At 32.3% G+C, this 27,072-nt stretch overlaps 1 protein-coding gene across 2 annotated transcripts in view; it reads right to left on the bottom strand.

Annotated features, from left to right (window-relative positions):
• LOC100918037 (triadin) overlaps window positions 1-26,717 on the bottom strand; it is a 193,754-nt gene extending 167,037 nt beyond the window's left edge. Inside the window, exon 1 of one of the 2 annotated variants that reach the window (XM_031964334.1) lies at window positions 26,145-26,717. In XM_031964334.1, coding sequence (XP_031820194.1) covers window positions 26,145-26,166 — 22 coding nt within the window. In that variant the 5' untranslated portion in view covers window positions 26,167-26,717. The remainder of the gene's footprint in view (window positions 1-26,144) is intronic. The other variant, XM_031964335.1, reaches the window with a different exon arrangement.
• Window positions 26,718-27,072: the final 355 nt, after the last annotated feature.

Raw genomic sequence — 27,072 nt, 5'->3', positions numbered from 1 at the left:
TCAAAGAAAGAGTATTTTGGTACAAGCAGTATGGCTAAATTAAAAGCATGTAACTTGGAGTAAGATTTGACCTCAATTTCTCCAAGTCTTTAGCTACATGATCAAGGATAATACTTTTTCTGAATTTTATTTTCTTCATATGTAAAATGGAGATTGTAATGCATGAGCTACCAATTTCATATTTTTAAAATAAGGAACATACTTTCTGAATAGTACAAGACAATCGTGGGTTAATATCTAACTGGATGAGGTATATCTTATATGTTAAAATTGTTGGAATATTTTAATGTTGAAAAAACAGCATTTAAATCTATACTCTTAAGTTTTGGATAAATGATTAGTTTTCCAGGTCTTTGTGGGGCCCAGATAAAATACATTTTAGTTAACATCTTTTTTACAAAGATTGGTTTGTAGAAAAAAGTTCTCTCAGGTTAGATGAGAAGGCTAGAGAGGAAGAACAACACATGTGAGAAATAAGTGAAAATACATTTCCAATGTGGGAAGAAGGATGGGAAAAGGGAAGCAACAAGCATGTTAAAAATGCCTGTAATATATATACCAGGTATTGTGCTGGATGCTTTACAAATATTATCTTATTTAATACTGTTGTGTGAGGTAGATACCATTTAACCTCATTTTATGATTGAAGAAACTAAGGCAAAAAGAAGTAAGTTATTTGTGAAGGCTCACACACAGATTTAGAAGTCTGAGACCAGATTTCAAATGGATCTTCTGGTCTTCAGACTCAGCACTCTATCTACTTTATCCATATCCAAGAACTTTATAATTTCTCCATTATAATGAACTGAATCTTCTGGTCTCCAGATTCAGGACTGTATCTACTTTGTCCATATCCAAGGTGTTTATAATCTCTTCACTACAATGATACTTATTTAGTGGAAGGAGGATGTTATTCTCAGGATCTCTATTGCTCTGCAGTACACAACACTGTGGGCACTCATAGTTTTGTTGTGGATAATTATGATTGCCATGGAGAATCTATTATCTGTTCATTCACAGGAGCATCTCATCCCTCCCCAAATAATCCCAGAAATCCTGGCAGGCTTCCAGAAGGCCAAACCTATTTTTATTATTATTATATTTGAAAGCACAATGGAGTTAATTATAGTGTGACTAGATTTTTAAATATATTTTATTAATTTTGAATTTATCTGACTAATTCTCTTACATAAGTGATCAACTTGTTAGAATTTTGCTTCTGTTACATGCTCCCTAACTTTTAAATTAATATTGATTTTGATTCATAACCCTGAAATTAAATATAGTTTAGAAATCATTCCCATTTTTGTGTGGCCCTAAAGACTAATTAAAGTCAGGGAATCTCTTAAACTTATTGTGGTTATGGATACAGTAGGATCTCACAATCTGAATATTTTTCTCTAGAAAGACATATTACCATATTAAAGAAGCCAAAGAAATTCAGATCCTAAATTCATATTCTGATCTATACCCACATCATGATGACCTAATAGAGAATTGAAAATGCCTTACATTTGTAGAGTACTTTTAACTTTTGAGGATATTTCTCCCCTCCCCCCAGGCTACTCTACATATTTAAAATCATTTTCAAATCTACACATTTAGTCAGTATTCAAATGATTTTGATCTCTCCCATATTGCCTACAATTTTCGCATTCTTCCTATAAAATGAGGTTGGTCATGGTTTAATTTCAAGGCCTTTCTCTTCCTTTGCTTCAAAAAGATTTTCAGAACTGCTCAGAAGCTTTCCTTGATCCAAATCTTGTGGTTTGGGGATCAAATCAGTTGTCAGCACAATGAAAACAGATGGAGATACCCTTTACATATTCACACTTTGATGAGACTTTCTTATTTTTTCAGTAAATCTTCAGAGAGAGCTACTTACTGATTCACTGTACATTGCTTCAGGACATCACAGTTCTATTCTGGTCAAAGGGATATTCATCATCTAACCTTCTTTATTAATTTTCTTCTCTATTCTATGAATAAAGTATAACTTCTTCTATAATTAAGAAGGTGTCAATAACCAAAAAAACTCTACAAATCTGAGTTCTTACTAAGCATAAACATGACTAAAATGCTAGAGTTATATAGTAATAGGAAACTAGACATAAAAAATTCCATGTTTGATTTCCCCATTATGCTACTATTAGATTCAGAAGCTTCGACAACCATGTCTTGCCTCCAGTTATTTATTCATCTATAAATATCCATGAATTTTATCTTTCATGAAACAGCTACAAGGTATATGACATTTTAGCCCCAGAGCTCTTAGTATACAGACAGGGTAGCATAGTGTCTCAAGTTCTAGCTTTGGAGTCAGGAAAATCTGGATTTAAATCATTTTGACTCTTACTTATATATGACTTTGGGAGTCATTTAATATTTTGGAGTCTTAGTTTTCTTATTTACCAAACTAAAATGAAAATCCTACTTTCTTTTCATGGTGGCATGTGACTCAAATAATATAAAATATGTAAATATATTTGCAAAATTTCAAGTGCTATATAAATGTCAATTATTACTAAAATCTGACATAGTTTGCTTTGGACTTTCATTTTTCCTTGTTTATCAGATAATTTATGAAGATTAAATAAAAATACATCTGGTGCTTTAAAAATCTTAAAGCACTATATGAAAACTTGCTATTAGATGGAAACTAAATTTTATTTCAAAAATTATTGTTGTTTTAGAGGCTCATAGAAAAAAAAATCAATTCTGAGATGAAAACCAGAAAACCACCAATTTAAGAAAAAAAGATGATTTCTCCAGGAAATTTACCAGTTTAATTTGAGTAATTGATATCTTTAGAATGGGACATAGTGTGTGATTTATAGATTTCTTAATTGTTTATTTCAATATTCCATCAGCTCAGTAATAACTTATCAAGCACTTGTAATCTACTAAGTGCAAGGTAGGCTTGGGCATCTAGGTAGCACAATAAATAGAGCATTGGGCTTGGAATCAAGAAGACTGCTTTTTTCTGAGTTTAAATCTGGCTTCAAACATTTACTTGTGTTACCCTGAGCAAGTCACTTAACCATGTTTGCCTTAGTTTACTCATCTGAAAAATGAGCCAGCAAAAAAAATGACAAACTATGCCAAGAAAACTCCAAATGAGATCACAAAGAGATGGACATGACTGAACAACGATAAAAAGAGATGCAATATAATGTGTTAAATATAATGGGAAACATCAAAATGGCAATCATGAAAGCCATATTATAAATGCTACAAGCTCAAAGTAGTCACTGAAAATAGTACAAAAGTCACCTAAAGAAATTATTAAATGAATCTCCATGAGTATAAAGGAATAAGCTAGACAGTAGAAGTACATTTTTTTTAAATGAGACATTTCTAAAATATTACAATCATCCATAAAGATAAAGGAAGAATTAGTATTATAAGTAACAAGATCCATTGATTAAAGCATCTAATCTTTGGAAATCTGTGTTTTAAAAGTAATATTTTCACAAAGGAATATAGAAAATAATAAAATGGCATCATAATAAAATAGGAAAGGCATTCAAAAGAAAAAATATGCAAAAAAAGAAAAGTAATGTCATAATAATAACAATTAATATTTATATAGTACTTATTCTGTTCCAGGGATGTTAAATGACTTACAATTATTATTTCATTTGATAAAATAAAATAAGTCATGAGAACTTACAAAAGCAATAAATACTATGAAAGTAAAAAATAAAGGGAATAATCAAGAAAGAAAAGAAATATAGATTCATTGTCAGCAAAAAAAAAAAAAAAAAATTAACATAAGGTGATAAAGAAGGAACTTAGTGCTACTCTCCCTCCCTTAATAAGATATATCCTCAAATCTAAGGTCAAAATTAGCAAGTGCCTGCCTTAACAAATAAAAATGACAAAAATCCACAAAACATGGATAGATATCAATAGGAAAACTTCCCAGAAGGAACTTTGGCTAAAATAAAATTTATAGTTAATTTATGGATGAGATTATGTTACTTCACTATATGTCTCTGGAAAGTAGCCAGCCTAGAAAATGATCAATGAAAAAGCATCTGTTAACATGGAAATTCAAGCAAATTTTAAAAACTTTGATGAAAGGGAGGAGAAACAGAATTTTTAGATTGAACTAGAAAAAAACATAGGACCTAGAATAAATTTGAGAATATGAATTTACTTTTAAATTACCTCTATTTCTGAATCCAATTTCTAGTGTTGTTTGTCCTTCATTTTAAAGAGCACCAATGATATTGTGAGGTGATATCTTTACTAGTCCATGAAATATATTTAAGTAAAACAGCATTAGAGACATAGAGACAGAGGCAGTCTTTTCCAGAGTCATCGGATTCCAGTGGCAAGACAAAAGTTAGGATAACTGGAAGTCACAAGATGCTGCGGACGATCTTGGCATATTTGACCAGGTTCTAAGTATTCCATAGTTAATGCTTCAGTTTTCTCTATGGCTGCTAAAAAAAAATCGTTTTCATCCATCCATTCCACAGGGGGAAGTTTTCACATGCTTGGGGTAGACATCCCCTAATTCATTGACAGGCTTGAGACCTGATGGTTACTTTACAAGTTTATCCCCTCTGTCTACCTATGCTACTGCTAATCATGGTAATGCTTCCTGGAGCCACAGGGGAGAAGTGGGTGAAGGTGAACACCAAAGGTGATTGAATAGTGCTGAAAAGAGTTCCAGCAAAGCTTCAGAAATGCTAGTACTCTTTGAACATTTATTACATACAAGTCATACCCTATGGGAATGATTCATATTACCTGTCAAGGAAGGGGTAGGTCATTTGGTTCTACTATAGTTTATGTAAAATATCACTTAAGTTCATTTAACTTTACATATTTAACAATCTATCCTGTTTTATGAATTCAGTGTCCTACCATCAAATTGGTACTTTGATTAAAATACAAAATTATTATCGTCAACTTATTGTAATTCCTCCTGTTAATATTCTATTATACTGGTTTAATAATAATAGCTCATATTTATATAACACCTATAATATAACAGCTGAATTTAAAGAAGAGACATACTGTTCCTTCTAACAGTAAACTTAGCCAGTGCAATTTGTTGATATGTTAGAAATACCACTCAATATCAGACAACTTGGTTGTATTAACCTCCAACAATAAATCCCAGCATTATGTAGTACCTACTATGTACCATACCATTCTAAAAGCTTTAAAATGTTTGTTCTTCATATAACCTTCACAGGTAGATTTGCTTATTATCCTCATTTTACAGTTGAGGAATTGAGGCAGATATTAGTTTTCCCAAAATTACACAGCTATTGTGTCCAAGTTTGTATTTAAACTCAGGTCTTCCTGACTCCAGGATTAGTTTCCATCAATTACACTACTTAGCTATAGTGTTCTCTTTCAGAACTTCAGAGTTATTGTCACTTACCCTTAGTTTCACCCCTGACATGTGTGATTAGTTCTATAATTGCCAGGGATATATGTGTATTGTGCATATTGTATGAGTTTGGGGGGTGTGTTTATAAATAAAATCATTAGACTTTCTTGCCCATATCTATTTAGCTACTCTTATTTTTATCATTTTGAGGTATGCCTAAAGGTATCATTATCCAAATCATTATTTTTCTAAAGTATATGATCAAGGTGTTAATAATAATAATATGATCTCATAGAGGGACTAAACCTGTAAGATAACCATCAAGTCTCAAAGTATAACAGTTTCATAGGTATCAGATTTAAGTCCACCACATTTTTTTCTAGATGGTGACCCCCTATTCATACAGGGCATAAGGAAAAAAAAAGTTATCAGTTGCTCAAACATTGTATTTACTGGAAGCTAAACATTTGAGTCATCTTTCTAAGAGCTGTAAGAACTATAATACCCACCATAACTGAATCTCCATGCTGCTATCTAATCTGTTGGTTTTCATAGAACAAATCCTTAGTTCAATCCTGCTGATAGCTGCTAAGGGGAAAAGAAAGCATTTTCTTCAAGGACAAAAGCAGGTCAGGAAATGAAGGAGTTTTCACTCTTAACATTCCTCCAACTTTCTCCTATTAAAGTCCTGGGGCCATCTTATTCAGACAACATATAGTCCCAATGGTTTGTGAAAAATATACAGAGAGATGGTGGAGGAGATGGATATGTGAATTTGTAAAGCAATCAAGTTTCCTAAGAGATATAATACAAATATCAAATCAAAGGATACAGAAATTACATGTGTTAGCTTGTGACTTGTTTAGATGCTGAATTCAGGAAAGGACACACAATACAGAGGGAGATCCTACCATTTCTGCCAGGATCAAATAATAATTTAAGTGACTCCTGAACATAGGCATTTACAAAGTTTTATATTCATGAGGAAACAAAGGAAGGTATACCCTTTTAAAAATGAATATATCTAAGATAAGCAGGCTCTAGGTACATTTTAATAAGGGGCATTTCCAAAGTCTTAGTGCTGTTTTTAGCTATGATTTGCCTACTGTAATACTTTGGGAATATGGAGTATGACTGAATGAGGGAAAACAGCGAAAACCCCAAAAACACATGTAGTGGGCTGGAATCTGATATTTACACAGTTGAGATTCCTTTTCCATTTATTAAAATCTAAACTGAAGTAAGATTTTAGAGATATCTTGTATTTCTCTCAACCATGAATAGGCTAGATGAAAATTCATACAGGAGTTCTTTGTTGTTCAATGGTCAAATTCTCAAAACATTTTTCTAATATCTATTACAATAACTCTTTGGGAATACATAGTGCAATAATTCTAACCATTTTATAGAAGAGGAAATTGGGATTTCTATGAGGTTAAGTGATTTATCCAGTCATATGCTTAGTAAGTTTCACAGAATGAGGTTGCAAATCTTTAATACCAAGTCCTGTGTACTTTACATTATTACACTATACAGTTTCTTATGAATTTGACTATAGGATAAATTCATTCCCTAAGTATTGCTCATTCTTTGATGAGATAGTAAACTCAATTTTTGATTGCTAAGGAAGAAGCATACCTTGCAGGGGTCCTCAAACTTTTTAAATAGGGAGTCAGTTCACTGTCCCTCAGAATGTTGGAGGGCCGGACTATAGTAAAAACAAAACATGGATAGATTGTTTTGTGGGCCTTTAAATAGAAACTTCATAGCCCTGGGTGAGGGGGATAATCGTCCTCAACTGCCACATCTGGCCCATGGGCCGTAGTTTGAGGACCCCTGCTAGAGCCTTCTAAACTGAAGCAACATTGGGAAAGCCACTCCTAAACAATCTGCTGGCCTAAACTTTGTCCTACTTATATAAAATAAGGATTTTAAAAGTATTCAACAAATTATATAGGTCAGGTATTCTTAACCTAAGGTCTGTAGATTTTAAAAAAATTAATAACTTTTTCAATATAATTGTTTTCAGAATTTTATTTTTATTTGATCCTTGCAACAACCTTGAGAGATATATGATATTATTATGTTCATTTTACAGATGAACAAACATAGATATGATAATATCATTTTCATACTGAAATTCTAGTGACTCTATATTTCCAGTAGGATCAAAGATAAACTCCTCTGCCATGCAAATAAAGGTCCTTATTATCTGGGCTTTTCTTACTTTTCTGGTCTTCTTACATATTACTCTCTTCCATGTTCTTTGTGATCCAGTCCTATTAACCTTATAGCTATTCTTCTTATAGTACCCTACCATCTCTGAGCCTTTTCATTGGCTGGAATGCTCATCCTCTTCTGCTTCTTGGAATCCTAAATTGTATCCTATACTCATCTTAAACAGCATACTTGAAGTTTTCCCTGTCTTCATAGTTGTCACTATCCTCCTAAAACTACCTGAACTCATTTTGCTTATCTTCTATGTATCTTTCTATCTGCACATGTGATCCTATATTGATTCTCCTTTACGATGGAGGCCCCTTTAGAGTAGGGACTATATCACTTTTGTCTTTATGTCCCCAGAGTTTAAGCATAATACATAACACATGGGGGGACTTAATAAATACTTCTGATTGATTGATGTTAAAAATTATAGTAAATTCCCCTTTCCCTTTTCAATTGCTGAATATCCAAGTTTTTCTGTTGGAGACCAGGGATAACCTTTCCATTTACATAAATGTATTTTTTTCCAAATGATTGAAAATATTTTGAATTTTGTAGGCTCTTGCCACAGTTGGCCTTGAAGTTCATCCCAATGCTATTTTTCTATAATTCTTCATACACATATTGTGGTACTTCTTTTTCATCAAGCAAGCAACATTAGAAACTGAATGCGATGAAATAGGTGAAATAAGATGCAGTGAGTAATGAAGAAAATTAATGTACTTGGTGAATAATGGCCTATAATAAGGACGAAAGGCAATTACATGATGCTTCACTTACTGAAGCATTGCAATATATCATATCATCGAACAAATCTGATGCTCACAAAATGTGCCAGGAGGACTAGAAAACAGACTCATGAATCAGGAAATGCCAAGTGATCCCAGAGCCTGTGTAAGCAAAAACCAAAAAAAGAAAAAAGAAAAAAATCTGACCTGTATGTATACCAGGAAATATTTCTCATTTAAGCTGAGCCAAATGTATAGATTTTGAGTCAGAACAAATGACTGAAAATGTATTTCTCAGAAAGTTTATTTTTAAAATTCATCTTAATTATCTTAATATTTATTCAAAACTTCTTGAAGCTCTTCAGAATTTATAGTTATGTTTCAGACTAATCTATTAATTAATATGATTATGAATCCTAATCAAAATTATTATTTATCTTAGGTTTGAGAGATAGTAGATGTTTGAAAAGTGGTTGTATGTAGATATGTTCCCACCAAGATTTTGGATTTTATTTTAAAAGTAAACAGTAAAGAATTAAAAATATTATTCTGAAGTGATTTAAAAGTGTTTATCATAATGCCAAATACCCAACAGGAATTCAGTATGTATTAATTGATAAATGATGATTTTAAAAGTGTTAAATGATTCAGAGTAACTCATTTTACACCTCTCTGAATCCCTGCAGAATTTTAAGTCATCATAAACACTCACAGCAATGTTCTAAAAAGGTGATAACATTTCTTTTTAACTGTTATGGCATTGAAAGCCACTCAGGTGAAATTGATGTGAAATTTTACATAGAGTGAGTATATGACTTGGGAGGAATCTTTGGTGTCCCATTATTTTGAATGTTATTTCTTGGAAGTGACAATCATGGGTTTTAAATGATACTTTGAAAATAACCAACTTTCTATTTTATCTTTATGTGCTTAATTCATGATAATTTTACTACCTTAAGCTAAAAATCCTGTATCCTAACACTTCCATAATTTTTTGTATTGCTGGATCTTCCTAAAGCTTAATAAAAAAAGTTTGGTTTTACCAGAATTAACCAATTACTCCAACAAAAGAGGTTTTCAAGAAACAACCTTTCATGACACCACCTCTTATCAAGAATATTAGTCTACTCCAAACCAATTTCCAGAACCCATCAGAAATACAAATCTGAATGAAACACCTGGATTCAAATGTGGCCTCAGATACTTGCTAGTTATGTGACTCACCTCTGTTTACCTTAATCAACTGGAGGGAAAAAAAAGGAAAACTATTTGATTATCTTTTCCAAGAAAATCTTACGGATAGTACAGTACACAGAATCATGAAGAGTTAGACATGATTGAATTGACTGAACAATCCTCAAAGGAATAGGATAGCTAATATTATGAACAGTTTACCAGAGGTGTAAAGTAACATTGAAAGACTTGGTTGTGGACATCTGACAGAAAATTTATAGAATTTATGGATCCTTGAAAATATCTACTCATATGATATTTAAAATGGAAAGTAATCTATTTTACCAGATTGTTATGAGAAATTTTTCTTGTAAGCCTTACAAAATATCATAAACATCATCTATAATCATTAAAAAATAAAGAACTGCTTCAGCTTAAGGAAGAGACTACAGGGACCTTGCCAAGAAGGCTCCAAAAGCCACAAAAACATAGGGTTGTCAAGAGAAGTAAGGAGCCCTTTGACATCTATGTTAGAATAAAAATTAACTTATAGAAATAAAGAGTGCATCAGCCTTTCTTAATATAGCACAATATATATGAGCAGAATTTTTTTTTGAAAAGCTCTACTGAATGACTTAGTATAGGATCAAAACCCTGAGTGGGAAAAAATTATAGGAAAGAAAATTATGCAAAAAACCCAAACTTATCTTCTACAATAAAATGTTTAAGTTTCTATTTTTATTTTTGTAATTAGGATTCTGAATTTCTTCAAAAGCCCTCAAATACTGTGTTTCCTGATTAAATATATTTACATTTATTTTACAAATCTCAGAGAAAAATCTATAAACACACCCCTAAAGAGCTCTGGGAAGATCACTATCTCTCAGAATCTTACTTTCCTCATCTATAAAATAAGAGGGAAGGGAGACTATATAATTTCTATGGGATTTGTTCTATGATCTTTTTAAAAATCTACGTTTTCCCTGGTTTTAGGGAATATTATCTCAGATGATATTCAATTTTTTTGTTAATATAATTTAAAAATTAAAAGCAAATGAATCTACTAAGTAGCCTTATAGTATTTTGGGCACCCCAAAAGAAAAGTTATGATCCATTTCAATTTCTTCTTTTATCTAGGACATGTATTAGCTGTGTCATCTTGATCAAGTCCCTTAATTCCTAATCTTGTTTTTTTAATCTGTAAAATGGAGATGATTCTATCATCTATTTCTACAGGATTACTGTGAATCTCAAATGAGATAAACAATGAACAAAAGGTTTGCAAACCTTAAATGTTATATGAATATTGTTGTTCAGTTATTTTCACTTGTATCTGACTCTTTGTGACTCCATTTAGGGTTTTCTTGGTAAAAATACTGGAATGGTTTAACATTTTCTTCCCCTGTTCATGTTAACAGATGAAGAAACTGAAGCAAATAATTAAGTGACCCAAGGTAACATGGCTAGTAAGTTTCTGAAGCTGGATTTGAACTCAGGAGTATGAGTCTTTCTGACTCCAGGTCCAGCATTCTATCCACTGCATCATCTAGGATCCCTTATATAAATACTAACAATATTAGCTATATATAGTATTATATATTAATTAGTATTTGCTGTTTAGTGTGTTTGTATCAGACATGCATGCATACATATTTGTATATTTTATATATATATATATATATATATATATATATATATATATATTTTAAACATTTATGGAATTACACATGTTTATTCAGATATAGATACATAAAATTTTGTCTTTTATTTTCTCTGTGCCCTCCTGATTGCTTTGTTCATATTACCTGCCTCGATGAAATAGGCTTTATTCTCAGGCTTCTCTTTTTTACCTTGTTATGAGTACTCTTTCTAAAATATCAGTCCCATAACTATAAAAATCTAAGTTAATCTCAAAGTTTTTTCCCTGCCTTTTCCCATTAATATATAGCAATTTCCTGAGAACAGTGCCTGTTTTTGCCTTTCTTTGAGTTCCCTGGTGCTTAATGTAATGCTTTGTGGGTAGAAAAATTGACTTGAGTAGACATCACTGGTCACATGCCTTCTATACCAGTCTGCCCAAACTCCTTATTATCCTTATTTGTTCCTCTCTAAACTCCAAAATTCCATTCTAGGAATGTAGAATGAAGATAAGATCATGATATTAGGTGTAATTATGTTCTTATAGGCTTAAAAACATATTTGAAGGTATTTGTTCATTAATTAAACTCCAATTTTAATGATTTGTGGGATAAGTGCAGACTTACTGTCAAAGAGATTATAATTTTATTTTGAAACTTATGCAATTGATTTTAGACTAGAAAATTTCAATCTATATTTTTGGATTCTTATCCAAGCCACTGATGAGTCATTAAATTTATGATTTATTTTTAAACCAAAATGAAAATTTAATGTTGGCATGGTGACCTTCCACATATGTTCACAAGCAGACATGATTTCTAATTACTTCTAATGGGAGGATAATGACAGTAAAATTAAATTAACTTAAATAATTACATCTTTGTATTGAACTTTCAAGCAAAGATTACTTTCTGAACCATTTCCAGAATTTCTTTGTCCTTGGTAAGAATGCTGAATTTATAGTGATCCATCCATACTCTGAATAAGACCCAGTTCAATTTCCAAAATGACCAACAATGAATACTTGAAAAATGATATTTTTTACTTTAGATATGCCATTAATACTGATGGAGCTCACTGTTAATAGACCATATAGTGATGACTCAAACTCACAGACGTCGTCCAGTAACATAGTCATTAAAAGATAGAAAGATATGCTAGAGAGATAGTAATAACAATAAAGATAGTTATCTTTATTTTTCTAAACATACATGATATAAATGACTTAAATAATAATATTTATATAAGAATGAGTAACAAATAGATCTCCCTCCCCAGATTTATGTGGTATAAGGATTTGTTGAGTATCTGCCATATGCAAGGTATGCCACTAGACATTAGTGTTAAAATCAAAATAAATGGAGGGAAATGTCTACTTTCAAGTAATATGGCACAGAATTAGGAAATTGCCATAAATAAAATGAAGTAAATCAATTTTAAGTAAAAAAAAATGCAAAATAAGACAGTTTGTTAAATTGGGCCCATTATGTCATTGACACAAGGAACTCCCCTTACTTATCAATGCAGATTTTCATCTTTCCAATTTATTAGAGATTTTTCTAGAGAATTGAGATGTTAAATAATTTGCCCATGGACTTTTAATAATTATATGTCAGAAGGATGAAATGAGTCTAGTTGTTTCTGATTTTGAGGCTGGCTTTCTATTTATTAGGCCATATAATTTCTTAAAATGATAGACTAAATATCTAAGGGCTTTAGTATGTGATAGTACATGAGAAACTTAGTGCTGCTGGCACTAACTAATTAGCCAAACAGGTACCTCAGTTCTCCATTTCAGGATTAAAAGGCATAATTTTAATAAGCCTAGAAATACTATGCAAATGGAAGTTATTATTATTAATCATTATAATTAGTGTAATTATAATAATCTAGTATTATTTTTGGTTAGCTAAATGGTGCAATGGGCAGCTTAATGATGCAGTGTGCCTGAAGTCAGGAATACCTGAATTTACATTCAGCCTCAAACACTTAATTGCTGTGTGACCCTGAATAAGTCATTTAATCCTCATCTATAAAATGAACTGGAGAAGGAAATGGCAAATCACTCAAGTATCTTTGCCAAGAAAAACCCAAATGGGATCACAAAGAGCTGGACACAAGTGATCATTATTATGATAATTCATGGTATGATTTTTCCTATCATGATGATATGCCTTATTTCCCCTTTTGCTCCTAACTAAGGGTTATATAAAGACTAACTCTAAAAAGACTCAGATGTTCTTTTCACAATTTATTCTTTGAACTTTTATAAGGGATGAAGAGAATTTTGTCAGAGGAATAAGTAGACATATAAAAATAATCATGTCACATTACAGAGTGTTTCCCATGCAAGCTAAAAAAAAAGTATTCAATTTCTTCTCAAGTTTGTGTTTTAGCATCTGTAAAATTATATAAAGCAATTTTTCAAAAGTACTACCCTTCAGATTACCCAAGTGTTGTTCCCACCTGTGTCTCTACTCAAATTATGCTGTCACTTCTCAGCTCATTAGTTTAAGGACATAGTAAATAACCTATCACTTTTCACTGATTTTTCTTAAGGGTACAGTGTCCCATTCATCTTTTCTGAATCCTAGTGTCCTGTACATAATTAAGAGATACTTGTTTCTTTCTGTGAGGAACTTAAAAATACAGTCATCTGAACAGCAAACTATTTATAAGAAATAGGTTTCTTTGATAATAATGGTATCTGCCTTCGGTAAGAAAAGAACTTTTTATTAAAAGGAAACTAAACTTTGTCAGGATGGAGTAATGGATGTGGGGTCAAGAAGATTTGAATTTCAAATCTAACCTCAGACACTTGCTAGTTGTATGACCTTATCGAAGTCATAACCTTTCTTTCTCTTTGCCTTATTTCCCTCATTTGTAAATGGGAGTGATAATAGCACTTACCTCCTAGTGTAAGTTATAAAGATCAAAAGAAATAATATCAATAAAGCATCTCATAAACCTTAAAGTGCTATACAAATTTCAGCTATTATTATTAAACAAATCTCTATTTCACTAAGTCCTTTGAATCCATTTCATATGATGGGTTCATCAGTAAGCTGACAGCAAGAGAAACTTAGTGACTTCCTATGACCCTTTACATGCGAAGGAACTTGCTAGTCAGGACAGGATTAATCAAGCAGCTATAAGCTACTTTAGCTAAAAAGATTAGCAAAGAAAGACTTTTGACACTCAGAGCAACTATTACCATAGACCCTTACTATTGTTAGTAACCATACAGCTGTGAAACCTCATCTAGGTTAATTCTTATAGATAGCCCATAGCTACCTCAGGACTTTGGACTAGGTATTAAATCTCAGCTCTCATTCTGCTCTGCTTGGTAATATTCAATCTATCTAATGCTGTTGTCTTGACTTAGTGATCTATATATTTACTTCTGCAAACCAATAAGTAAGTATGAGAATGTTTAATTCCTGGCCAATAGTTCAACTGACAAGAAGTTTAATTGTCTGACAATGACTAACATAATACTATACATATGTGAAAGATCATTTCTAAAAAACTAAGATTGCATAATAAAAACGTCTCTCCCCACTACATTTAGATTAACAAAGGCAGTATCCATGTCCCAGCTTAAATATTTATCAGTTACATAGATATGATTATCAATTTACCTCTCTAACCCTCAAAATTTCTATCTGGTAGAAATAGGAATATTTTATTTTATTCTTAATTCTTTAGGATTGTAACAAAAAAAAAACTTTGAAAATCACAAGGCATTGTGTAATACAAAATAAATTATTATTTTTCATTGTCCATCTGGAGAGACATAATCAGCATCCAGAATACCCATGTTGGAAAGTACCTCAAAAATCACCCAATCTTTAGTTAACTGAGAAACTTCTTGAACATTTTCCTTGAAAATAGTTTTTGAAAATTTATATCGGGAGATAATTTAATATTTTCTGGTGTTTTAGGAAAATTTTCTTGATAATAAAATGATAAATTTTTCTTGGTAGAAATCATACTCTAACATGACTCATTAATGACTACTATTTGGTTTAATTATTTAACCCATTTTGAATCTACCTAATTATACTTTCACCTAGCCAGTATTTTTTTTTCTTTCCTGTACAAAACAAGAACATTAGAGTTTTTGTAAAATGCATTCATAAAAACCATGTAAGCTGCACCAAATGCATTACCCAGTTTTATCAATCTAATAATTCTTTCCAAAAAATGAGGTTATTATGGCATAATTTGTTCTTGATCATCTCATGATAGTTCTCTATACTCATGACTATTTCAAATGTCCATTAATAATTTTTCTGGAAATATTCTAGATATTTTTTCTCCAGGAATTGAATTCAAAAGTCATTTTCCCATAGTTTACAGATCACGGTCTCTTCCTTTTTCTGGGTGGGGGGGTGAGGAAGGGGAGGATCAAGTCATTTGACCTCCAACCTAGAGGCACTTGGTGATAAAGTGCTGATTCTACAGACAGAACTGAGTTCAAATCTGACTACAAACATTTACTAGCTGTGTGATCCTGGGCAAGTCACTTTATTTCTGACAGCTTTAGTTTCCTCAGCTGTAAGACAGGTATAATAACAGTAGGTTGTTGAGAGGATCAATAAGTTTGATATTTGTCAAAAGGTCTTATTAAAAAGTGCCTGACACACAGTGAGCACTATAGAAATTATTTTTTTTCTTCTCTTCCCTTTTCTATTCTGGATCTTTTTGTTCAATGACCTTTAAAAGTAACTGACAATGATTTGTTTATCACAACCACGTGTGCTTAACCTTGGGTATGCTTCATTTGGATCTGGTGACAGGAACTCTGAGCATAGCTACAGGTAGACACTTCTATTGGTCATTCATGTTTTGTTCTTTTCTTTCAAAAATATTTCTCCTTGGAATCAAAAACAAACAAAAAAGGAGTTTCATTCCACTTCCTTTCTATTTTGTTACCATTAAACTATCAAATAGAAAATCTATAACTTTTCTGACTATTCTTTTTTACTGCATTGTAACAAAAAAGAGAAACTTTTTATTATGCTTAGCATTTCTCTCTGTCTTCAGTTTGTTTTGAACTTTAAAGGAATGCTATTCCTTACAATATTTTTATAAGAATGTGTCTCATTTTTGTATTTCTGTAGGCCTTCACTTTCTTCTGTATATATTTCTCTAACATATAAATTGACTAATGAAATTCTCTGTGAGTTCATATCAATTGCTTTTGATAGATTTTCTTTTTTGAAACTGCTTCTCTACATGTCTTCACAATTTCATTCTAGAGAAATTTTCATGCTTTCTGGATGTTTGTCCCCTGTGGAAATTTAGGTCACAGAATCATACATTACCATTTATTTCTGAAAGAGCTGATTCACCTTTTTTAGTAATAATGAATATAATCTACTGCAGAAGAAAAGCATGTATACTATTAGTAATTAAACAAGAGCAACAAAACAAAACAAAGCACAACAATCACAGAAAAGATCTATGGGGATGTTTGAATAGAGAACTTCACTTTACTTCCTTTCAATAGCAGAAGGAGCAAGAATGATTCTATTTTAAAAAGGATCCTTCACTATCTTAGAAAATTTCTAACAATACAAGGAAGTATGATAAGACCAACAACTGAGTTTGCCACAGAAATAAACCTGACTTTCAGCGACTACATGGGGTTTGCATGCTTCCTTCATTTCCATTCTGCCTCATAATGTCACTAATTGATGATATACTGTAAACAAATTTTAAAAATATTTAAAATCAAATCTGTACAATAAAATATTAGAGCAGCTACCAGGAAACAGTCCTGAGTTCTCTAAGAAGTTTTTTTTTTTCCCTTTCTGTCTGATTACCGACTTTTTGAATTGTTCTATCTTGCAGCCATGATCGAGGGTTGATTTCTCTCTAAGCTCTCAAGGAACTCAGGTTGGTAAACTCCCACAATATTTTCATCTTTGCATCTCCAGGGCATCCTATATATTCAAACATTTGACAAATTAGCTTTATCCTCATAAACTCTCATATCTATTCCCACTTTATCATTATCACTTTGAGTACAGCCATTCAGAACTTCTTTATTTTTTGCCTACTCTACATAATCACTTACCAGTTCTCCTGGCCTCTAATTTATTTGCCTTCAAATTGGCCCTGTATACTGCTACAAGATGAATACAGTCATTCATAGGCCTGATTTCATCTCATGAACACAAAACTTTCATTGTCTCCCTATTACTTACTGAAAAACATCCAAAGGATGTCCTTTAAAGCTTGCTACAATCTGGTTCCAATATGTTTTTCTAATCTTGTCCCATGTTATTCTACTCATATAGTTTACATATTCTTGATAATATAAACCATGAAATCCATATTTTAACATCTCTATTCTTTGCACATCTCTTATAATCCCCTCTCCTCATCACCCAACAGATCAAATCCTTCTATAACAATGAAGTTTTTGGCAGAAACGCCAAAATTGGAAGGTATTCCTCCTTTAATCTCACAGAACTCCACATTTCCTCTTTTATATTTAGATTATTATAATTTGCTTTTAGGTATTCATAGTTATGCCCTCTAAATTATAAAGTCCCTGAAGTCAGAGATCATATTTAATTTATTTTTATTTGTCCCTTTTCCTAGCATAGTGTGTTTCTTACATAGTTAGAGCAATAAGTTTTATAGTATCTTTTTAAAACACATTTTTCTACTTGTGAAGTGGAATTTGTATGGCTAAATATATTGTGTCCACTAGTTCTCTATTATGCAAAGCACATTTTCCCTTTCAAAAAACTATTATTACTGTCCAATAAAAACTTATGAGTTGTGTTCTTTTAACAGATGAATACCTTCTATCAGGAACAGATGGAATTACAAAATGAATAAGTAAAGGACCAAGAATAGATTTGGTGTGTCATTTTCTTAGGCCTCATGCTTTTTCTACCAAGTCAAAACATAGCCCTAATGGTCAGAATGAGTAACTGTGGACTGTTTTGCATTTGCACTTGCAAAATATCTGGTTACATAAATCTCTAATGTCCCTTCTAGATCCAAAATTCTATAATTAAACTACATTAGTATTTGTTAAAATGGTATTTTACAGAATAGTTTCTTTTCTGCAACATCAAGCTAATTGTGCAGAGCCAAATTATAAACAAACCGTCTAAACTGGGTTCAGATTTTGATATTTAAAGGAAATTACAACCTAAATCTACTCTTTGAATTATAGAGGGAGCCAGCTCATTTACATACCAAAGGATCTCACAAAGTCTTAGATTCATTGTGCCTTTGACAACTTGACTTCAGGCATAGAGATAGGGATGCTTTTGATGCTTGAAGAACAGCATAGAGAAAGAGAGGAGCAGGTCTTTATGCATTACATATGTGCAGAGAATATTCTTTTAAAATCTCTTTGATGAGGAAGAATACAGGACTAGGAAGTTCATCTGTTTCTGAATAAGTCTCACTTTTGGGGAAAATATGTTCACGTGACACTAAAAGAAAGTATCTAGTTATATTCTACCTTGTGCTGTAGTGTCTAGGCTAATCCAATTACCAAGAGCAAGCAGATAAGAATGAGAGTTGCTCTTCTAACTCTTTATTGATATCATTCTATTGTCATTGTTAGATCACTCTTCTTTGGGGTATCAAATGTGAATTGTTTTTAATGATGGGAATCCACAAATTAGAAATCACTGGATTGCTTCAAGACATAGTAGCAAATGGAGCTTTCCATCTATTTGTTTTATTAAAATATGCTGCTGAATAAAATGTTTGTGTGTACTTTCATACTATGAATATGTCTCCAAAGAATTCTTGCTTTAGTCTGGAAAAGAAAAACAATAATTGGTTCATGCTACCTTTAAGCTCCAACTGAATGGTTTTGTAAGGCTGAAAAGTAAACTGGAAAATCATGCCTTCTCTTTTCAATTTGATATATTCAACCCAAAGGTCAATGGAAATGATTTTAAAAGTGCTTGGTTGTACTATTTTATACTTCTCTGATATTAAATATTGTTAACTGATTAAACATTAATGCAAACAACACTGAAGGCCCATAGTCTCTAAGGATCCTTAAGCCCTTAGTATAATGGCTGAATATCCTCTATTCAAAGAGCATTGTAAAATAGCATGATTTTTAAATTGCAATCACAATGATGACTGAAAATAAATAGAAAAATTAAGAAGCATTTAAGCTGATAAGAAAAACATTTTACATTTGTACCATTTGCTTAAATAGAACCAAATATTTGGGGGGGTGATTATTTTAAAAAAAAATTTAAAAAGAAAGGATGCTTCCCAGTGGAATATGGTCAGGCTTGGATTTAAAAATACACTTTAAAATAAACTAAATGTACTTTTTCTTTTTATTCACTAGGTTTTATGCATCATGGACTAGGCATGAATTGCTCCCTCAGTTAGCAAAGAAATAAAGTCAGTCATCAACCAGGACAATTTTGAAAATAGTTTTTTTTTTTTTTTTTTTAATCTATCAGGACACTAAGCTTTTTACCTACTTACCATTTTTCACCTAAGAAAATCAATAAAAGAATTGTATTAATAGAATCAAAATTTCAAAGTTAAAGTAACTTAAAATAAAAACTCCTTTTGAACATGAATGATTTATAGTTCTTTCTACCCTCACTCCTTTCTTCCTTCCTTTTTTCCTTGGTGCTAAGTATAACGCATGGCAGGTGCTTAGTCATTGCTTTTGGATTGATTGACCAGTAGCCATCTCCTATTATTTGCACCAGAAAAAAATCCCCCAATTAGTTGTCATATAGTCATAAACTTCTGCATTATGGTGGTCATATTAAAAAGTTGTCACCTCCTAAGTAAGCTTCATTAACATCAGCTTTGTTTCCAAGACATAATTTAACACATTCAACTTTAATCATAATTTTCTTATCTGACATTTCCCTCCATCTCATTTCTCTTACCACATCCAAACCCTGATCCCTGCCCCTCTTAGTTATATTCAATCAGTCAGTCAGTCAATAAGTACTTAATATATATTGGGCACTCTCTACTAAGCACAGCAGATATAAAGAAAAGCAAAAACACTTTCATTGCCTTCAGAGAGTTCACGTTCTAACAAGAGTCTCAAAGAGTTATTCAAAAGGATTAAAAAGATACCTGCCTTATCCAATCCAATAAAAATGTATGGTTTTTAACTTCAACCTGTTTGCTTTTTGGAATTCATTTTTACTAAACCCTCATTGACTAGTTCATTTTAAAAATCATTATATATAGAATGCAAGCTCATTGAGAAAGGAACTGCTTTGTTTTTGTCTTTGTATTGCTAATATATATCATAGTGCTTCCCAAATAGAAAGAACTTAATAAATGAATGTCGAATCTAACCAAAGTACTTAATATTTGAATAAAGCTCTTTAACATGTTTCAAATACAAGTGGCTACTATGTTTTCAAACACTATCTTGGATTATGGGAATAATGAGACAAGAAATTTACATTTTAATACTCTAATTTTTGTAGTATTTAAAGATGGAAAAAATCTTAAATATTAACTAGTCTGACCCACTTCATTCCAGATTAGGAAATGGAAACCCAAAGGATTTAAATGATTTTCCTGAATTCTCTCTTGTAAGCAATAAATGGAAAAACTAACTTCAATATAACACTAGAATTATTTTATAATTTTTTTTCCTTCACAGATTCTTTTTCTTCTCTATTTAAATATGTTCAATTTTTTTTTAAAAAAATATCTTCTTTTGACCCATCAATATTTCAATATTTTCAATTGCCCATATCTTCATTTCAATAGCCTGCTTTCTAATTTAACTCAATATTTTCAAAACTGAACTTATCATTTCCTCTCCCCATCCTCTCTACTAATAAAATCTATTCGCCTGGTTAGAAATTTAAGTGGTATCTTTTTTTCTTTTTTACTCTTCATAGCTTCTCTCTTTTATTCTTCACTCTTTCTTAATGAGTAGTTTAACTCTTTCCCCCCTTATTATGAAGTCCTAAATGATCTTTTATATCCCTTATTTTAATTTCTTATAATACTCAAGAGTTTCTTTATACCCACCATGAATCTTTTTATTGTAATACCCTGTAGGTTCAATTCTATGAATTCTATGATTAATTCTGATATCTTATAACTGGGGGACCACTGGTAACAGTCATATAATTATTTTTCAAATTCTTCCTAATAGTTCCTATTTGATCATCAAAAGTTATTTTCTCTATTCTTTTATCAATTCTGTAATGCAAAGTTATAATATATACATATTATACCTTGTCTTTGATAGCAACATTGGCCTACTACATGCCTCACTTTATGACTTTTACAAGTTTGGAAACTCTCCTCCTTTTAGCTTTAAATCTTTAATAAATATGAAGTAATGTATTTTGCTTACCTAATATTTAGAAGGAATATAGCTGTATAGTTAAAGTCCCTAAAAAGCTATTTATAGAAGTAGATGGCTCTTAATGTCACAAACTTAGATGACTAAAATTGGTGGCTGTCCTAAAAATGAAGACAGAACTGGTATGTTTCGAAGAACAGCTCAAGTTATCATGGTAAATATCAATATGGGGTTAGAATCATAGGAGAACAGTAGAGAGATGTTTCAGTCTCTCATCCCAGAATTTTCTGGAGTCTGGCACAATATGATCTTGATTATCACATCAGGAAGATTCAACATCAAGGCTATGGCAGCACAGTCTCCTTAGAAAGGTCCCTGTATATCTCTCTCTGTATGAATGTTTTTAAAAAAATAAACAAACAAAAACAAGTGTACTTAAGTTTAAAAAAAACTGTACTTAAGTTTTTACAAGTCAATCAAATCAATCAGTCAGCAAACATTTATTAATTATGTTGCGGACAGTCTATTACAACTAAGTATTAATAGTTCAAAGACAAAAATAAAACAGTTCTTGCTTTTAATGATTTACATTCTATTAAGAAAAACAATAATCACATATATAAGTATGTACAAGATAATTTTATTGGGGAAGCATAAGTATAAGGGTAGGTCAGGAAATTCTGTCTCCTGCACAAGTATAATTATTATCCTTTAGGTCCATTGAAATTCTAAGGGAATAGTATTCTATGACTAATTTCAATATCTTATAACTGGGAGACCACTGGTATCAGTGATATAATCATTTTTTAAAAATTCTTTCTAATAATTATCATTTGATCATCAAAAATTAGTCGATCTTTGAAGGAGACTAAACATTCTGTGGAGGGAAGGAAGAAGGTATTCTAGACATGAAAGTCACACCTATACAAAGTTATGAAAACAGAAGATGAAATGCTATGTATGATAAATAGCAATAAGACCAGTATGGAGTAAGAAGGGAACAGTCATCTAAGTCTAGAAAAGTGAATAGAAACCCAATTTTGAAGATCTTAAGGAAGTTTTGTTTTTGATCCTAAAGATAATAGAAAAACACTGGAATTTATTGATCAGGAGAGTGATATAATCAGATTCATACTTTAGGAATATCACTTAAGTAGCTTTTTGGAGAATGAATTAGAGAAAGAAGAGATTTGAACCAGTATTTTAGAGATTTAGAATTTAGAAATTTGGACTCCATTACAATAGGCCAAGTTATGGGTGACCTAAGGTTATAGCCATTTGAGAAACATACAATGAGACAAATTGAGAGATTTTGCATAGATAGATATTATATAACTTGGCAACTTGTTGCATATCTTTGGGTGAAGGAAAATGAAGAAATGAATAATATCTTTGAGGCTGCAAACATTTTGTAACTGAAAGAATAGGAGTTTTCTTGACTAATTTAGGGAAGCTTAAAGGTGTGGTGGGTTTAGGAGGGAAGGACATGATAATTGGTTTTATTTTTTTGTTTGGTTTGGTTTTTGACATGTCAAGTTGAGATGCTGATGGAAGAAAAGTCTAGTGTATTTGTGCATTGCATATTTGGTTATGTGGAACTGGAGTTTGAGAGAGAAAGAAAGACTAGATTTATTAATTAGGCAGTCATCTGTACAAAAATGGTATATGAAGAAAGACATCCAGATGGAGGGAATTGGGGGAAAGGGCTTTGGGAAATAGTCATAGTTAAATGCATATGTTACTGGCATCAATGGTAGAAGTTTGGATAGCTTTTCACAAAGACAGTGGGCAAGATTCTTGATCTTTCTGGGCCTCAGTTTTCTCATAAATAAAGATAAGGTTTGAGGGGACCAGAATAACGGAGTAGATCATCTCTGAGGCATCTTCTTATAAAATTCCATGATCCTTTTCCTTGATATGTAACAAATAAAGGAGAAGGCCATTTGATAAATAGTTTAACTCCAGCAAAGTATGACATATTGTTTAAGTTAAGTAGATATGTCCAAAAGCTATGGCAAAGAGTAATATAATACATAGCTTAAATAGTTGGAGAGGGTACCTTGAATACCCTTATGGATTAACTCCAGCACCTATCTGCAGGGGCAAGCTTTCTTTAGCTGACAGCTTCAATGGCATTTGACTATCACTGAAATGAAAGACATAAAAGGAGAGAAAAAAAGACTGGAAATGATAGGTTTTGAGATCCTATGAAGCTTAAGTAGTCAGGGAACAGACAACATTCTTAGTTCTGGTTGAGGGGCATTTAAAAAAAAATTGGATTCTAAATTTTGGTTACTATATTTACTTTATACAAAAATGAAGGTATTTTACCTAGTCCTCTTAAAAAATTATACTAGGGGATAGTAGGAATTAGCATTATTGCATGTAACCAAGATTTCATTTGCAAAAGGCTTTATTAAACAAATGAAAAAAATCTACTGATCCTGTTCCAAGTACAAGTAAGGAATGGTTTATTTTAGTCTCATGTTATTATAATTCTGCTGAAGGTCAACACTATTCAGAAGTAGAGAACTATGTGTGTCTCTAAATACTGTGCATAGAATTGAAGTTGTGGTTATCATAGAGATTCTTTCCTCAGAATACAACAAATAGAATAAGAGTGGTACATCAGTCAATACGCATTTATGCAACACTTCTAAAATGCTGGACTGCAGATTAGAAAATCTGGGTTCAGGTCTCTCTTTACATGCTTACTAGCTTTCTGACAATATGAGTTACTTGAACTTTCTGAATCTCTTCATATATAAAACATGAATAATAATGTATAGAGTACCTAAAAACAGTTTTATATAAGGCTAAAATGAAATTATATATGTAAAAGGTTTTGCAAATGTTAAAGCACTACATAAATGCCTGTCCTTTTGATGTTGTCCAAACAACAGATAAACAAAATAATAATAATAAAAAAACACATTCACATTCAGATTCTAGATTGTAGGTTGAATTAGATTGAATTTTAGTATCTATTAAGTCATAGGGTGTATAATATTTTGAAAATTTAAATGAATATTTCTTGGAATCTCATGACAATTTCTAGTTACAAGCTTGCAAAAAAAAATTAGGAACTGAAAATTTGACCCTGGCCTAATAACCTCAGAAAGAACCAAGACCATAAATTCCATCACCTCCTGTGGCCAGCAGTCCAATTTGGAAACTGTTGAGCAGTAAGTACCACCTGTTTCATTTTCTTCTAATTGCCAGAAGCAAATTCTAGATAAATTAGGTCTAAACTCTGAAATTGAAAAGCTGTATTAAATGTTCACTCATTTTTCTTAAGAATAGAGGTGAGTGCTTTGCTTCAGCAAATGATGACAGAACATTTATTTAGAGATGAACTAATCTAACCAAACTATTGTCATTCATTTTACAGAAAAAATATTTTTGAATGATAAGATAAATAGCATAACACTGTGAATGGAAGGTTGGCTCTAGACTCATAAAGACTTGAGTTCAAGTCCTGATTCTGATGCATGCTAGATATAAATGTGTAAAGGTACAGAAGAGTTGTCCATCTGCAATACAGAGCGTGTCTCAATTCTGAGAGTGATAAAGTTAAAGGTTCAAATCATTCCCCTCTTCATTTTCCCCTCAAAAAAGTAAAATGTGGCAAATTTGAATTCCTTTTTAGAGTGTCTAATGAAATAGAAAATAAATTACTTTCTTCAATAAAATGTTATTTTAGAAAATGTAATCATCATTGGAAAAAAAAAAAAAAACCATATGTGTGAAAGATACCAGTAGCCAGAGAATTGATTTTTGGAAAGTAAACTATCTTTCTCTCTGTGTATCTTTCTGTCTCTGACTTTCTGTCTTTCTGTCTCCATGTGTCTTTGTCTCTGCCTTGATTGTCTATCCCTCTCTGTGTGGGTATGTTTCTCTGTCTCTCCTCTCTCTGTGTCTCTGTCTCTCTGTATCTGTCTCTGTTTCTCTCTCTCTCTCTCTCTCTCTCTCTCTCTCTCTCTCTCTCATTTTTCTAAAATAATTTTGTTTTACTATAAAAACATCTCTGAATGTTCAACAGAGATATAAGAAATATCAAGACTATTTTAGACTAAGCATATTTTCATGTCTGTATGACTACATAGACAAGATATTCCAAAAGACTCAGAATAGTTTTAAACTATTAATGCTTTTAAACTATTAATGTTTAGAACTTCAAGAAGACTTTTTAACTTATATATACATATACATGTATGAATATACATATGGGTTTATGTATGACAATCATAATAAAGAAGGGAAAGTACTAATATCATTAATTCTGCTCTGTGTATGTACACACACACACACATACAAACATATATGTTAAAATAAGATATTTTAAAGGATAAATATTAAGCCTAATGGTTTAAGTTTAGCCCAAACTCCACCTACTGTCATGGAAGGTTCACAGTCATCTGCTCTCATATTACAGCTCCATAGCTATTTATAGAATTTGGGGGCAACAAATTTTTTAACTAGTAGGCCCACTGGCCAGCCCTTAACAGTTTCCCCACCCCAAATAAACACATATAGAACCCTTCCCATCCCACCCCCACAACAAACTCTCCTGAGGCTCTAGTCCCAGCCACAATCACAGACAACATACTCTGTGTACCCCATCCTGAAAATGGCAGAGGCCTTCCATATGTTGGACATCAATTCAGTTCACCTGTCAAATTCAAGATTTCCCTACAGTTGTGTTAGAAAATGGTTACAGTACCTTCTGCTGTGATTTCAGTCATGGTGGCAGGGGTGAGTGTTAGTCAGTTTAAGAAGGTGCTGTTAAGATGGCAGTCTGGAGAATGCTTCAGGGTCCTGGAGCTGGCTCAGCCAGAAGGTACACTGTTCACTTGTGGGGGGCCACTGTTTTTTCCTTGCTGTTCTAGCTGCTTCTTGGGGCTTCGCTGAACTTTGGGTGTCTTCTGCACAGTTCTCCCCCAGGAAACAACCTGAGCCCTCTTCCAGGCGGCGACTTCAACTCATGCAAAAAGTATCAGCTTCGAACAAAAATAGCCCTGCCTGCCTCCCTCGGACTCTTCAGCAGATCTTTTTTGGCACTGCTGAGACCCCCCCACACACATACACACACGCACGAGCACACACACCAGCTCTCCAGTGCCAAAGGGGGACAACAAAGCCGAGAAAGAGAAAGATCACATACAGATGCACACGTGCTCATACACAGGCAAAATAACTAGGAAGAAGCAGTCAAACCCCCACAGCAATCCCAGGATAATTACAGATCTTTGGGGTCTGTGACATAGAAAACAAAATGTGTTTGAGAGTAACCTTATCCACAGGAGCTCAGGTTTATTCTTAGTGCACTCAATGCTGAGTACATTCTTCCTTTCCTTATTTGGGCTGGGGAGGGTCCCTTGCTGTCTACCAGAGCCAAAGGGGAGGACAGAGTTAGGTAATTCTCTCCAATTTGAGTCCCTGTCTGTCCCAGCTCTCCTTGGTGACTTTACACATTTATGTAAGGTCACATTTGCCAGTACAGTTACTAAAACCTGTAGCTTTCTCCTCAAGTTAATAGTTTCACATGGGAGTTAAGTGGCTGTTAAATGTGGAAAGAAAATAATAACCCACACCTTTTGGATTTACTGGACAATATTAAGTGGATCCATGCATTTAAGTATTTACATACA

The sequence above is a fragment of the Sarcophilus harrisii genome, chromosome 4, assembly GCF_902635505.1.
Source record: "Sarcophilus harrisii chromosome 4, mSarHar1.11, whole genome shotgun sequence".
In the NCBI taxonomy this organism is placed as follows: Eukaryota; Metazoa; Chordata; class Mammalia; order Dasyuromorphia; family Dasyuridae; genus Sarcophilus; species Sarcophilus harrisii.
Note: the sequence above shows the minus strand (reverse complement) of the source record. Positions and strands in the feature narration are given on the sequence as shown.